The sequence below is a fragment of the Dendrobates tinctorius genome, unplaced genomic scaffold, assembly GCF_039654945.1.
Source record: "Dendrobates tinctorius isolate UK_male_01 unplaced genomic scaffold, ASM3965494v1 ptg000060l, whole genome shotgun sequence".
Classification (NCBI taxonomy): Eukaryota; Metazoa; Chordata; class Amphibia; order Anura; family Dendrobatidae; genus Dendrobates; species Dendrobates tinctorius.
Window position 1 is genome coordinate 2,685,777 of NW_027361728.1, and position 14,718 is coordinate 2,700,494.

The 14,718-nt window shown below is 42.1% G+C and overlaps 1 protein-coding gene across 1 annotated transcript in view; it reads right to left on the minus strand.

Annotated features, from left to right (window-relative positions):
- LOC141092472 (probable cation-transporting ATPase 13A5) overlaps positions 1-14,718 on the minus strand; it is a 318,264-nt gene that overhangs the window by 190,971 nt on the left and 112,575 nt on the right. The window contains exon 12 of the mRNA XM_073578636.1: positions 13,606-13,794. Coding sequence (XP_073434737.1) covers positions 13,606-13,794 — 189 coding nt within the window. The remainder of the gene's footprint in view (positions 1-13,605; positions 13,795-14,718) is intronic.

Sequence of the window (14,718 nt, forward strand, 5' to 3'; positions counted from 1 at the left end):
ATCACCATGCCCCTTTTGCATACCACTTCATCCTACCATTCGTCAGCCATATTTTTACTAGAAACCTGCACCTTCATAGCAGCAACTGTGCATGAAACCACGTTACAGTTTTGCACGGTGTTTATGATGCCCCACACCTAAAATAGGAAACACTATGTTGATATCTACCGCCAGGGGCAAATCTTTGCCAGCCTCAAGTTTAGGAGACCCGCTACTATATATTAGGCATAGTTTTTAATCAGGCTTTCCTCCACGTCTCATCATCTGCCGCTACTAGATCACCAGTGTTAACGTGTTCCGTGCTGCTACAGCCAGGATCGACTTCAGAACAAGGGTGGGTGTTTTTGCTGGGCGTAAACTACTTGTTGTGAAAACGTTTGATGTGTACCCCACAGGGGAAAATGTTTGACAGCCAACACACTTAATGCATGGGCATTCCATGTCTAGGAGACCCACTCCTTGAAATTGGGCATAGTTTTAACCCCTTTCTGACATCAGACGTACTATCCCATCCATGGGACCTGGACCCCTATGCCCATGGACGTCAAGCGCAATCTGCGGCGCCCACGTGGTGAGCGCCGCTGATCGCGGCCGTGTGTCAGCTGATTATCACAGCTGACACCCGGCACAATGTGTCAGGGGCGGTCACGGACCGCGCCGACACGTTAAACCTTGCACACCACGATCAAACATGATCGCGGTGTATCGGGGGTTAAAGGGAAGCATCAGCAGGGAGGGGGATCCCTCCATGCTTCCCTGAGCCCCCCACAGCAGCGCAATGTGCAGCGCTGCTGCGGGGGGCTCTTTTTCTGCTGTATTATGGAAATATATATGTATATGTATTTCATATAGATCTCACTTGCTTGCTATAGGCTATATACTCATGTACTCTTATATAGGCTATATACTGCTATATACTCATATATACTGCACACAGATACATATTCACAGTTTGAACCTTATAACTAGTTGGTGGAAATAACCTGCTACCCAGTCATCTCATTGTCTTGTGACTTGAGAAATATCTAGCAGACATAGGGAATGAGGAACTTAGGCCAGGTGGTCCGGCCGATATTGGAGATTTGCTGACAAGTGCAAGACTCCGGACAGTAAATCATGTGGTGTCTAAGTAACCCCAGGTCGGACACCCATATATGTTCATGCATTTAAACTGACCAATTAGCTAAGAAGTAAAGCCTTTATGTTAATGAGTAACCACTCCTTATACGAACTGATAAAAGACCATGAATATGAATAAACTTCCAGAGTTCTGCTGGAATGAGTTGTTGCTAACTAAGTGTAGCTTCCTCTTTTCCTTTGAGCGCTCAATAAGAGGATCAGGACGGGCCACTAATCAGGACAGGCCACAGTACGCACAGGGGTAAATCTACCCAAACCAAAAATAAATCCACATCACAGCACATGCAGCAGTGCCTGTGACAGATCGCTGATCTGTCACAGTGATCTGTGATGTGACAGATCAGCGATCTGTCACAGGAAAGTGATGTCCCACCTGGGACTATGTAATAAAGTTTAAAAAAAAATGTGTTAAAGTAATTTTAAAAAAATCGCCAAATAAATTAGAAAAAAAAATATTCCCCCAATAAATCCATTTTTTGGTAATAAAAAAACAAAAAACAATAAAAGTACACATATTAGGTATCGCCGCGTCAATAATGACCTGCCCTATAAAACTGTCCCATTAGTTAACCCCTTTAGTGAACCCCTTAAAAAATAAAAATAAAAAACAAAGCAAAAAATAATGATTTATTATCATACCACCAAACAAAAAGTGCAATAACGCGCGATCAAAAAGACGCATATAAATATCCATGGTACCGCTGAAAATATCATCTTGTCCCGCAAAAAACGAGCCATGATACAGCATCATCAGTGAAAAAATAAAAAAGTTATAGCTCGCAGAATAAAGCGATGCAAAAATAATTATTTTTTATATAAAATAGTTTTCATTGCATAAAACCGGCAAAACATAAAAAAACGACCTAAATGAGGTATCGCTGTAACCATACTGACCCGAAGAATAAAACCGCTTTATCAATTTTACCGCACGCAGAACGGTGTAAACGCACCCCCCCAAAGAAATTCATGAAATGCTGGTTTTTGTTCATTCTGCGTCCCAAAAATCGGAATAAAAAGCGATCAAAAAATGTCACGTACCCGAAAATGGTACCAATAAAAACGTCAACTCGTCCCACAAAAAATAAGACCTCACATGACTCAGTGGGTCAAAATACGGAAAAATTTTAGCTCTCAATATGTGGTGATGCAAAAACTATTTTTACAATAAAAAGCGTCTTTTAGCGTATGACAGCTGCCAAAAATAAAAACCGCCATAAATAGTAAATCAAACCCCCGTTATCACCCCCTTAGTTAGGGAAAAATAATAAAATTAAAAGAAAATGTATTTATTTCCATTTTCCCATTAGGGTTAGGGTTAGCGCTAGGGTTAAGGCCAGGGTTAGGGCTAGGGCTAGGGTTAGGGCTAGGGTTAGGGCTAGGGTTAGGGTTGAGATTAGGATTAGGGGTGTGTTGGGGTTCGGGTTGGAGTTAGAATTGGGGGTTTCCACTGTTTGGGCACATCAGGTGCTCTCCAAATGCAACATGGCGTCTGATCTCAATTCCAGCCAATTCTGAGTTGAAAAAGTCAAATGGTGCTCCTACCCTTCGAAGCTCTGCCATGCGCCCAACAGTGTTTTACCCCCACATGTAGGGTATCAGCCTACTCAGGAGAAATTGCAAAACAACTTTTGGGGTCCAATTTCTCCTGTTACCCTTAGAAAAATAAAAAAATTGGGGGCAAAAATATCATTTTTGTGGAAAAAAATGATTTTTTTATTTACACGCCCGGGCGTTATAAACTTCTGTCAAGCACTTGTGGGTTCAAAGTGCTCACCACACATCTAGATAAGTTCCGTGGGGGGTCTAGTGTCCAAAATGGGGTCACTTGTGGGGAGTTTCAATAGTTTAGGTACATCAGGGGCTCTCCAAACGCACATGACACCCGCAGACCATTCCATCAAAGTCTGCATTCCAAAACGTCACTACTTCCCTTCCGAGCCCCGACGTGTGTCCATACAGTAGTTTTCTCCCACATATGGGGTGTCAGCGTAGTCAGGACAAATTGGACAACAGCTTTTGGGGTTCAATTTTTCCTGTTACCCTTGGGAAAATAAAAAAATTTGGGACTAATTGATCATGTTTGTGGAAAAAATACAATTTTTTTATTTTCATGCCCGGGCATTATAAACTTCTGTGAAGCCCTTGGGGGTTCAAAGTGCACACCGCACATCTAGATAAGTTCCGTGGGGGGTCTAGTGTCCAAAATGGGGTCATTTGTGGGGAGTTTCAATAGTTTAGGTACATCAGGGGCTCTCCAAACTCACATGACACCCGCAGACCATTCCATCAAAGTCTGCATTCCAAAACGTCACTACTTCCCTTCCGAGCCCCGACATGTGCCCACACAATAGTTTTCTCTCACATATGGGGTATCAGTGTACTCAGGACGAATTGGACAACAACTTTTGGGGTCCAATTTCTCCTGTTACCCTTGGGAAAATAAAAAAATTGGGGACTAATTGAGAATGTTTGTGGAAAAAATACGATTTTTTTATTTTCATGCCCAGGCATTATAAACTTCTGTGAAGCCCTTGGGGGTTCAAAGTGCTCACCACACATCTAGATAAGTTGCTTAGGGGGTCTAGTGTCCAAAATGGGGTCATTTGTGGGGGTTTCCACTGTTTAGGTACATTAGGGGCTCTCCAAAGGCAGCATTACACCCGCAGACCATTCCATCAAAGTCTGCATTCCAAAACGTCACTACTTCCCTTCCAAGCCCCGACGTGTGTCCATACAGTAGTTTTCTCCCACATATGGGGTGTCAGCGTACTCAGGACAATGTTTGTGGAAAAAATACAAATTTTTTATTTTCACGCCCGGGCGTTATAAACTTCTGTGAAGCACTGGGGGGTTCAAAGTGTTCATCACACATCTAGATAAGTTCCTTGGGGGGTCTTGTTTCCAAAATGGTGTCATTTGTGGGGGGTTTCCACTGTTTTGGTACATCAGGGGTTTTCCAATCGCAACATGGTGTCCAATCTCAATTCCAACCAAAAACGTCAAATGGCGTTGCTTCCCTTCCGAGCTCTGCCATGCGCCCAAATATTGGTTTACCCCCACATATGGGGTATCAGCGTACTCAGGACAAATTGCACAATAACATTTAGGGTCCTGTTACCCTTGGGAAAATAAAAATTGGGGCTGAAAAGATCATTTTTTGGAAAAAATATGATTTTTTAATTGTACAGCTGTACGTTATAAACTTCTGTGAAGCCCTTGTGGGTTCAAAGTTCTCACCACATATCTAGATAAGTTCCTTGGGGGGTCTAGTTTCCAAAATGGGGTCACTTGTGGGGGGTTTCCACTGTTTAGGTACATCAGGGGTTCTCCAAACGCGACATGGTGTCCGATCTGAATTCCAGCCAATTTTGCATTGAAAAAGTCAAACGGCGCTCCTTCCCTTCTGAGCTCCGCCAGGCGCCGAAACAGTCGTTCCCCCCCACATATCAGGTATCAGCGTACTCAGGATAAATTGCACAATAACTTTTGCAGTCCAATTTCTCCTGTTACCCTTGGTAAAATAAAAAAAATTTAACCTGAATTGTTTTTAAATATTAAAAAAATTTTTTTTTAAATATTCAAAAAATTCCTGTGACGCACCTAAAGGGTTAATAAACTTCTTGAATGTGGTTTTGAGCACCTTAACGGGTGCAGTTTTTAGAATGGTGTCACTTTTGGGTATTTTCTATTATATAGACCCCTCAAAGTGGCTTCAAATGTGATGTGGTCCGTAAAAATAAAATGGTGTTGCAAAAATGAGAAATCGCTGGTCAATTTTTAACCCTTATAACTTCCTAACAAAAAAAAATTTTGGTTCCAAAATTGTGCTGATGTAAAGTAAACATGTGGGAAATGTTACTTATCAAGTTTTTTGTGTGCCGTATCTCTGTGATTTAAGGGCATAAAAATTCAAAGTTGGAAAATTGCGAACTTTTCAAAATTTTTGCTAAATTTCCATTTTTTTCACAAATAAACGCAAGTTATTTGAGTGAAATTTTACCACTATCATGAAGTACAATATGTCACGAGAAAACTTTGTCAGAATCACCGGGATCCATGGAAGCATTCCAGAGTTATGACCTCATAAAGGGACAGTGGTCAGAATTGTAAAAATTGGCACGGTCATGAACGTGCAAACCACCCTTGGGGGTGAAGGGGTTAATTCAGACTTTCCTCCACATCCCATAATCCGCCGCCACCAGATCACCACCTTTAATGTGTGCCGTGCTGCAATAGCCAGGGTCGACTTCAGAACAAGTGTGGATGTTTTTGCTGGGTGGAAACTACTTGTTGTGAAATGGTTGAGATGTACCCCACAGGGGAAAATTTTTGACAGCCAACACACTTAGCGTATGGGCTTTCCAATTGTAGGAGACCCGCTCCATTTTAATGGGACATTTTTGGTTAAGATGCCCTCCTACATGTTTCTTCCAAGAGAGGATTAGGGTTATGGAGGTGCATATGACTTGGTAGCAGGGCAGGCCTTGCAGTCTAAGCATAAGAAAGTAGTTTGGGATTATGAAATGAATAATGTGAAGTGGATTTTCCCGTGGACATCCAGTACATGGCTTGAAAAGTTTATTGGGGTGCATGTAACTTTGGGGCAGGCCAGGTCTTGCATTCAATGCAACGTTTTTTCAGGAAGCCCTCCTGTACCTTTCGTGAAAGGGGTATTGTGGTGCATCATAATTCTTGGCAGCCCATTCTCTCACTGCATAGTAACAGTTTAGGAGACCCACTCATTAATAATGGCCCTTTAATAAGATTAATGCTGCCTGATGCCCCTGTAAAAATAGGCTCTGTGACTTTAAGAGTTCATTGTTCATAAATGAAGCAAGATGTGTCTGCTTATGTGTCACACACCATATGGCCAGCTAGGGTTGCTAAATGTTACAATGACATTTCCCAGTGAATGCATTTGTATTGGTTGAAAGCGATGATAAAGTTAAAAAACGCTTCAAAAACGCTGCGTCTGAACATAGCCCAAATGGGGGAGGAACATTTTGGTCTGGGGGTAACTATTTTGCGTTATATACAAGTCATTAACCTGGAAAGGATGTACTGTACCTCAACATATTTCCCAGCAAAATCCGTTTTGGTTTAATTTTGGTATTTTTTTTGGTGCACCGATAAAAATGGCATGTAACCCTGAAAATTTTTTTTAAAGCTGTGAAGTAGGAGTCAGGAATGCTTAAAGGGGCAGTCCCCATGATGTCCCCGTGTCATTTGATCAGTGTTTCCATCATTTTCAGATGATTTTAAACCTTTAAAGTACCCCGGGGGGGATCGGGGCAGAAATGCTCGGGTCTCCCATAGACTTACATTGGGCTCAGTTTTCTGTCCGAGTACCCGAGTATTCCAATTTGTTCGACCCAAGCAATGAGCACCCGAGCATATTAGTGCTCGCCCATCACTACTGAATATAGCCAAACATACACAGCACAAAAGTCTATGTTTCCCACGTTGTCACACAGCATAGGAAACATTGGCATAGTGCTTCTGATTGATGGTGAAATCATCCCAGCCCATCGGAAAACTGCGGTTCCCATGCTGTCAGGAAACAGTGTGAGCACTCAGCTGTGATCAAAGGTATAAAGTTTACTCTTCTGGCCACTGCTGTCAGCTGATGGGACTACAGCTTCCATCATCCATCATCTGCTGCAGCTAATAACAGGGAGAGCAGGATTTGGCAGATGGGAGTATTCATCAGCCACTTCTGTGCTGTAAATAAATAATAAAAAAAATTGCGTGGGTTCCCTTTTATTTTTGATAACCAGCCAGGCAAAGCTCACAGCTGGGAGCTGAAACCCTCAGCTGCCAGATTCAGCAAGATTGGTTATCAAGAATAGAAGGGCTCCCACACCATATTTTAATTATTTAAATAAATAATTAAAAAAAACAGCATGGGGTCCACCCATTTTTGACAACCAGCTTTGGTATAGCAGACAGCTGGGGGCTGGTATTCTCAGGCTGGTAAGGGGCCATGGATAGAGGTCCCCCAGCCTAAAAATAGCACTCTGCAGCTGCCCAGGAAAGGCACATCTATTAGATGCACCAATTCTGGTGCTTTGCCCAGCTCTTCCCGCTTTCCCTGTAGCGGTGGCAAGTAGGGTTTATATTTGTGGGATTGATGTCATCTTTGCATTGTGCCAAGAGGTGACCGTCCAGCCTGAGAACCACTGATGAATTATCTGCTCACTCAGTGACTAGCGGTGACATCATCGAAGTTACGCCCGGTCACTGAGGTTGTGTTCCCAGCTGGGATGAACTCCTTTACTAACCTTGGGCTTGATGTCACTTGACAATACAAATATGACATCAACCCCCCAACTATCACCCCAATTGCCAGTGCTACAGGGCAAGTGGGAAGAGTGAGGCTAAGTGCCATAATTGGAACATCTTAGAGATGCACCTTTTCTGGGGCTGCTGAGAGCTGATGTTTTTATCCTGGGGTGGGGCCAGTATCCATGGCTCATTCCTAGGGTATTAGTACCAACCCACAGCTGTCTGCATAGCATTTGCTGGTTATTAATTATAAGAGGACCATATGCCATTTTTTTTAGGGTCCCTCATTTTAGTAGCCAGTAAAGGCTAAGTATATAGCTGTGAGCTGATATTAATAGCCTGGGAAGCTCGATCGGTTTTACCCCCCTTCCCAGGCTATAAACATTGGTCCCTAGCAGTCAGCTTTCCCTCTGCTAGTTACGAAAATTACGCACAACATTTTTTTTCAGAAAATAATCTTTTATTAGCTGCACACACACTGTACTAATTGTATTTGTCACAGACATCTGTATGTCTACCTATTCTTTATGTATTTACTGTATATAATCCATCTCTTCTATCCTGTTGGTTCCTGCTATGATTATAGACTACCACAGCTGCTGAATTGAAAGCTTTTCTTGTGTCTATGTATGCAATATATATACTTCTACTGTATATACTATATATATATACACACATATATGTGTGTGTCACTGACATCTGTATATATGTATTCTATGTGTATATATTTTCTATTCTAACCTGGCTCGCTGTGATTTTACTGAATGTGGCACATGAATTGCTGACTTTTATTCTATCTTTTACCAAATGTTACCAACTTTTTCCAACTTTTTCCAATTTTAAGAAAAATGCTTGTGTTACCGATCACAAATCCGAATGTGCCATATTCGTACCGAGTTTATGTTTGGTGATCGTTTTCTGAACATATTCACTCATCTCTAGTCAAGAATGACAAGCCAGGTCCCGTGGATGTTAACACACCAAGATTAACTATTGTTGACAAACCACGCTATGTACACATATTGGGAGAGCTGGGGCGCATCTACTGGAGGCAAGCAGGGTATATGTCTTGGGCTAAGCTGGTAGGGCGGTGCATTATAGGAGCCTGATGCAGAGCTTCAAGATGTCTCCGCTGCAGCATTTTGTCACACCCCCAAAGTGGGAGTCAGCCATTTTCTGAGTCACCTGTGAAGCTCCCAGTCATCAGTTGTACTCAAGTCTTTCAGGTGTGAATGCAAGTCCTGGCTGAATTAGGGAGATGTCAGCAACATGCTCAGGTAATGTGATTTCATTGCTGATGTCACTCCTTGGTGCCACATAGGTGGCAAAAGTTTGGTGAGGTAAGTGCACCAATGGAGCTAAAAGCACCGAAGATTTATTGTAAATAGGTGAATAAGGAAGAAATTTGAGAACAGTATGAGGAGCGAGGGTGGGGAGAATATATGTGGACACAGCATGGGAGGCGAGGGGGATGGATGCAGATACAGTATGGGGAGCATGGGGAGAGTGTATGTGGATGTAGTATTGGGAGCAAAGTGGTGGAATGTGTGCGGACACAGAATGGAGAGAATACAGTGGATGAATTTTGAGGACAAAGTATCGGTAGCAAGGGGGATGGGTGCTTACACAATATGGGGAGTGAGGGGACAGAATGAGCGCAGACACAGTATGGGGAGTGGGGTATTGGTGTGGATAGAGTATGGGGAGCAAGGGGGGTAAAGGCACAGAAACAGCATGGGAAGCAATTGGGGGATTTGAGGACAAGATGGGGAGCGAGGGGATGGGATTGGTGAGGACACAGTATGGGAGGATGAGGTTAATGTATGCAGACACAGTATGAGGCATGAAGGAGATGGATGCTAACATACTATGTGCAGCAATGGGGGATGGAAACAGACAATATAAGGAGTAGGGGGATGAGTGCGAAAACAGTATGGGGAGGGGGTATGTGACAAGAGACTATTGAGGGAAATTGAATGAGGAGGCAGTATGGGATGAGAAAAATGTGAGGGGACACAGAATAGAGACTGAGTATTGTGGGGGCAGTATGTAGAGCGGTCAGCATGGGGGTACAGTGTGAGACCATAGAAAGGAGGGGACAGTATGCTGAGGATGGGGTGTGTGATGAAGAAGCACAGTATAGGGCAGTATAGGGGGACACTATGTAAAAGTAAAGAGTGAAAATGGGGCTCAGTATGGAAAGGAGATGACACAGTGGAGAGTATTGTAGTGCAGCAGGGTTGGTGCAGTATTATCATAGGCAGTGACCAGAGTAAAGGTCCAAAAACAAAAGTCTCTTTAATATTCAGAGTACTCACAAAGTAGAAGCACCAAAAGAAAATCCTCTGGATTGCAGCCAAGAAACAAGACAGTCCATAAATGTCCGGTTGCTCAGGGCAACTGCCCCACCATATCAAACAATGGGGTGACAGGAGCTTGCTCTGCTTGGCCTTGTGTTTCCTCACACAGACGGAGCCTTTTGCAGAGCTGACTGCTTCACAGGTTGCAAACTCCAAAACTGACACCCCCACCCTTCCTGCAGGTTTTTTTTCTAAACTCCAATCTGTGGCTATGTGCCACTCGTAAGATCCGGCCTGGAGGAAACTGACTGGCCCCACTACCTTCCTTCAGTCCGTTTCAAAAATAAAAGCCCATACCAGGTTTTCCTGTACAATTCCTTGGCCACATAACCTGACAAGGTTCACTCTTACTTTTATTCTGCCTTGTGCCTCACAGGCGTCTTGCTGTGACCACATGGCACTCCAGCGGATCAGATACTGTTCTGAGAGCATCCTGGGGGACACATAGCGACCATCGCAAATAACACCAGTCGCTGCCTTACAGTATGTATCATAAGAGAGACAGCGTCTGGGACATATTTTGTGCAGGGAACACAATGAGGAGCAATTATTTTTTCAGGGGCACAGAAAGTAGCAGATTTTTATTCAGTAGAATTATAATGCCACTTCTATATTTAAGGGCATCATGTGGCATGTGATGCATAAGTCTGGAGAAGATGGAAGCCTGCAGAGATGAGCTGTGGCTGTGGAAAGTCATACTGGCATCTGGACAAGATGAAGAAAAGAAAGAGAATGGCTCCAATTAGAGACAACGTCATTTATAATGTACCTGGATGTACATGTTTATTTGTGATACTGACTGTATGTATGTGTTGTGATACTTCTGTATGGACAGCAATCTGATCATGACTGATTACAACAACTCCCAGTATCTCCTTACCATTGTCAAGGATGTACTGGCAGTTGTAGTTTCAAATGATACAAATGCATATGGACCTGACCTAATAATAAAATTGATGCAGTATGTACTGATGCTGTATTCATGTATTGATGGTGGCCTAATGATGTATTCATGTACTGATGGTGTTTCTTGTGATGTTTTTCTGTACTACTGAGGGCTTTGATACTGTGATTCTGATCTAATGGGGGTTATACAGATGTATTTCTGTAGTGATGGTGATTCTGATGATGAATTTTTGTACTGCTGGTGATTCTGGTGATGTATTTCTGTACTGATGAGGGTTATGATGCTTTGTTTTTACATACCAACAGGGTTTCTAGTGATGTATTTCTGTACTGCTGGTGGTTCTGGTAATGGATTATTGTGCTGTTTTTTGTTCTGATTCTGTAACAATCCATAACTTGAAAGATTATGTGATATGTGGCTATGTTGATAAAGTGTTATGTCATCATACAAGTTAAGGGATACTATATTTTTACTTATTTTATGAGCATTACAGGAATTGTCCAAATTTATGATGAGTCAATTGTCATTTTATGTGACTGTAGACTTCTGAATCCTCACCTTAGTTTGGCATTTGAAAATAATACTTCATTTTTTTTTATTGCTGATTTCCCCTGTACCAGGGGCTAGTATGTTAAGGATCACATGATCACTGGGTACATAATAAATCATGTCTGCCTTCTCTGTGGAGATTTTGACTAAGTAAGCCAGCCAGCTCCCCAATCCCCAGCAATACAATATTTTGAAAGCTGCTTTCTATGCAGTGATATTTTAAATTTACGTAAACATTTATGTAAACATTACCATTAGTGGTACCATGAATGGGTGGCCCGAACATATGTTGTTTGCCACACTGTCCTCTATAAGACAGTGCGGCAAACACAAGCTGTGATCGGTGGTAAGATTATTTGCGCAGGTCAGACAGCTGTGGTTTCCATGCCAGCTGACAGCATGAGCCAGCACCTGTTAACAGTGGTGTTAGCAGCGACAGCATGTGCCACTGATGGGAGTATTAATCAGCAATCGCCGGCATTATACGTTTATTTTTATGACGTGGGGTCTGTTCTATTTTGGATGACCAGCGCAGGCAAATCTGCCTGCCACAGCAGGTGTAGACTGATGGAAATAATACAAGCAGTGACCAGCGGTAAACTTTATAGAGCCAATCACAGCTGCTTACTTACGCTTTCATCTGACAGTGTGGGAACCGTAGTGCTCTGACGAGCAATAATAATTTTACAACTGATCAGAGCCACCGGTGTTTCTCGTGCTGTCACACAGATGACAGCATGGAATACACCCAATGTTTGGGGTGCCAAACCTAAACAGTAACATACACTTCCTGGAGAATTCCATCATAGGGTTCTGTGCCAGAGCAGTAGATGTTCGATACGGAACACGCACAATAAAGTTAGGGGTTCGCCCATCACTTATTATCATCAATTCTTGCTTTTTTTTTATTTCAATAGATTTTTATTTATTTTTCCAAAAAGAAAAACAAAACAAAACATTTTTTTAACAACAATAACAAGCTGTGCATGTGGCAAATCACTTCTATCATTTAAGTTTATCTTCTCTCAATATTTTACTATACTTAAGACTTATTATTTATTGTAATGGGAGATATAGTCAGAAAAAGGACAAATGCAAATTTTATTAAAGAGAGGTGCATTAGAAGGGTAAATGAATGGGTATATCCAAATCTAGGATAAAAACAGGAGTAAATGGAGTATAGTTCATTTTCTCAAAAAAAAAACTGTAAAAATATCTGTTTAAACAGTTATAAACATACTATAACCTATTATTAAAGAAAATACAATTGAACCAGCTTTATGTCCACCAATAATACACGATATATTTACTTATCATTACCATATATACTTGAGTATAAGCCGACCCGAGTATAAGCCAAGGCACCTACTTTTGCCATGGAAAACTGGGTAAGCTTATTGACTCGAGTATAAGCCGAGTATACATTGTCCCCTCATCCCTGTCCTGCTATGCGTGGCTCTCTCCCGTCCTGTCCTGGTATGTGGTTCCCCCATCCTGTTCTGCTATGTGTGGCTCCCCCGTCCTGTCCTGTTATGTGTGGCTTCCCCTGTTATATGCATGGCTTCCCCGGTCTCGTCGTTGTATGCCATGGCTTACCCTTCATCCGTTTGTTGTATGCATGGCTCACCCCCATCCCATCGTTGTATGCATGCCTCACCCTCCCCCATCCTACTCACCCTCTTCGTGCTGTCACTGCATCTCCGTTGTCCAGGCGCGGCAGCTCTTCTGTGCTGAGCTGTCACGTGGTACCGCTCATTAAGGTATGAATAGGTTCTCCATGCCTATGGGAGTGGAGATGCGTGCAAATTCATTACCTTAGTGAGCGGTACCATGTGACCTCTCAGCACAGGAAGAGCTGCCAGCGCCGGGACGGAGATGCAGGGACAGAGATGCAGCAACAGTGCGAGGAGGGTGAGTGTGATATCTTCTGGAAGCCGGCAGCTGCAGCTGTCACTGTGCCACAGCCGACAGCTCCTGCCGCTGCTGCGCCACTCGCCCTCCCCCGCCGGCTTTCTGGACAGTGACTCATGTATAAGACGAGGGGGTGTTTTCAGCACAAAAAAATGTGCTGAAAATCTCGACTTTCACTCGAGTATATACGGCATATTTTTTAATAGTACATTTAGAAAAACAAATTCTAGTATTCCAAGCTTTTTTTTTTCCTTTTTCCCTTTCTCTTTCCTTCTCTCCTGGGATTAGAGGGGACTAGGTGAATGGTGTTGTGAAGTCTTTATTCCAGGGGTCAATTCTTGCTTATTTTTTAACCTTTGTATTATCATAATTGTGCTCAGTATTGCGTAGAGAATAATGCATACAGCTAGCATCAAGGATCCACTAAAACAGATAAACCAAAATGGAACTTACTTTATCAAAACACACAAGATTCAACTGCCCAGCTAAATTGATCCGTTGAGGACTAATGCAGAAGATGTCCTGTTTTTTCAGTCTTGTTTGACCACACAGTAGACAAATTGTAATTGATGCAGGAAGGGTTGCGTTAACTACAATAGTTAGCATCAAAAATGACATTAGCACAATGTCATGAACACTGGCCTAGGAAAGCAATACAAATATTTTTTTTTATTACATTATTTGATGCATTTTGATAAATTGTTACACAAACAATCCTAGTGAAATTATAGAAATATATTCCTAAACATGATTTGGTCACAAACACTGCATATAATTAAATTAAAAGCAAATAGGTACAGATGGCATCTTAAAACTGCTGATATGGAGACTGTCTCATCCTTAACAGGTAATGTGCACACCTGGCAGGTATTGTCCATTTCTATTCTCCTATTTCAATTAAGACAATAAGTTCATGACAGGTATGCACACTGGGCTGAACATCAGCTGTGGCTCTCAGCACCTGGTGCTGGACAATCCTTTTTAAGTATATTTTCATATTTGGCAAATTTGTTGCAGAGATTTCAGCAAAAGTCTCATTCATCTATACTGGTATTGCATAAATCCATGAGCTGGCCAATTAAATAATCTACCGAATGTAGCAGCACCCTAATAACATAAGCCTCCATGAACAGAATCTGCTTGATGACTGTATGGTGATTAGAAATGATGGTGAGTAGAAATGAGCAGATCTACACTTCACCAAATTTTCCTCCAAAATTTGCTGGGAATTATTTAATTGCATAATTAAATACCTCTAATATGTGTATAACACCTTGAATTCTTCTAGAAGTCTACTGAAACTGTTTTTAGCTCTCTACTGCAAACAAACCTTTCACATAGACATCAACCTATCTGGTTAGGCGAAAATGGATGGTAAGCCTATTTAAAAACAGACAGCAGTTTCAGATATTGTAAGATACTTGAACAAAAAGGAAATCCAGCAAGAACTCAGCAAACCAGGGTTGGAGTAAAATGATGCTTTTCTTTATTTCTTCAACAAGGTATAAAAATGACCCACAAGAATCAGAAACCAAAGTACATGGCAGAAATAAGCGCAAATGACCC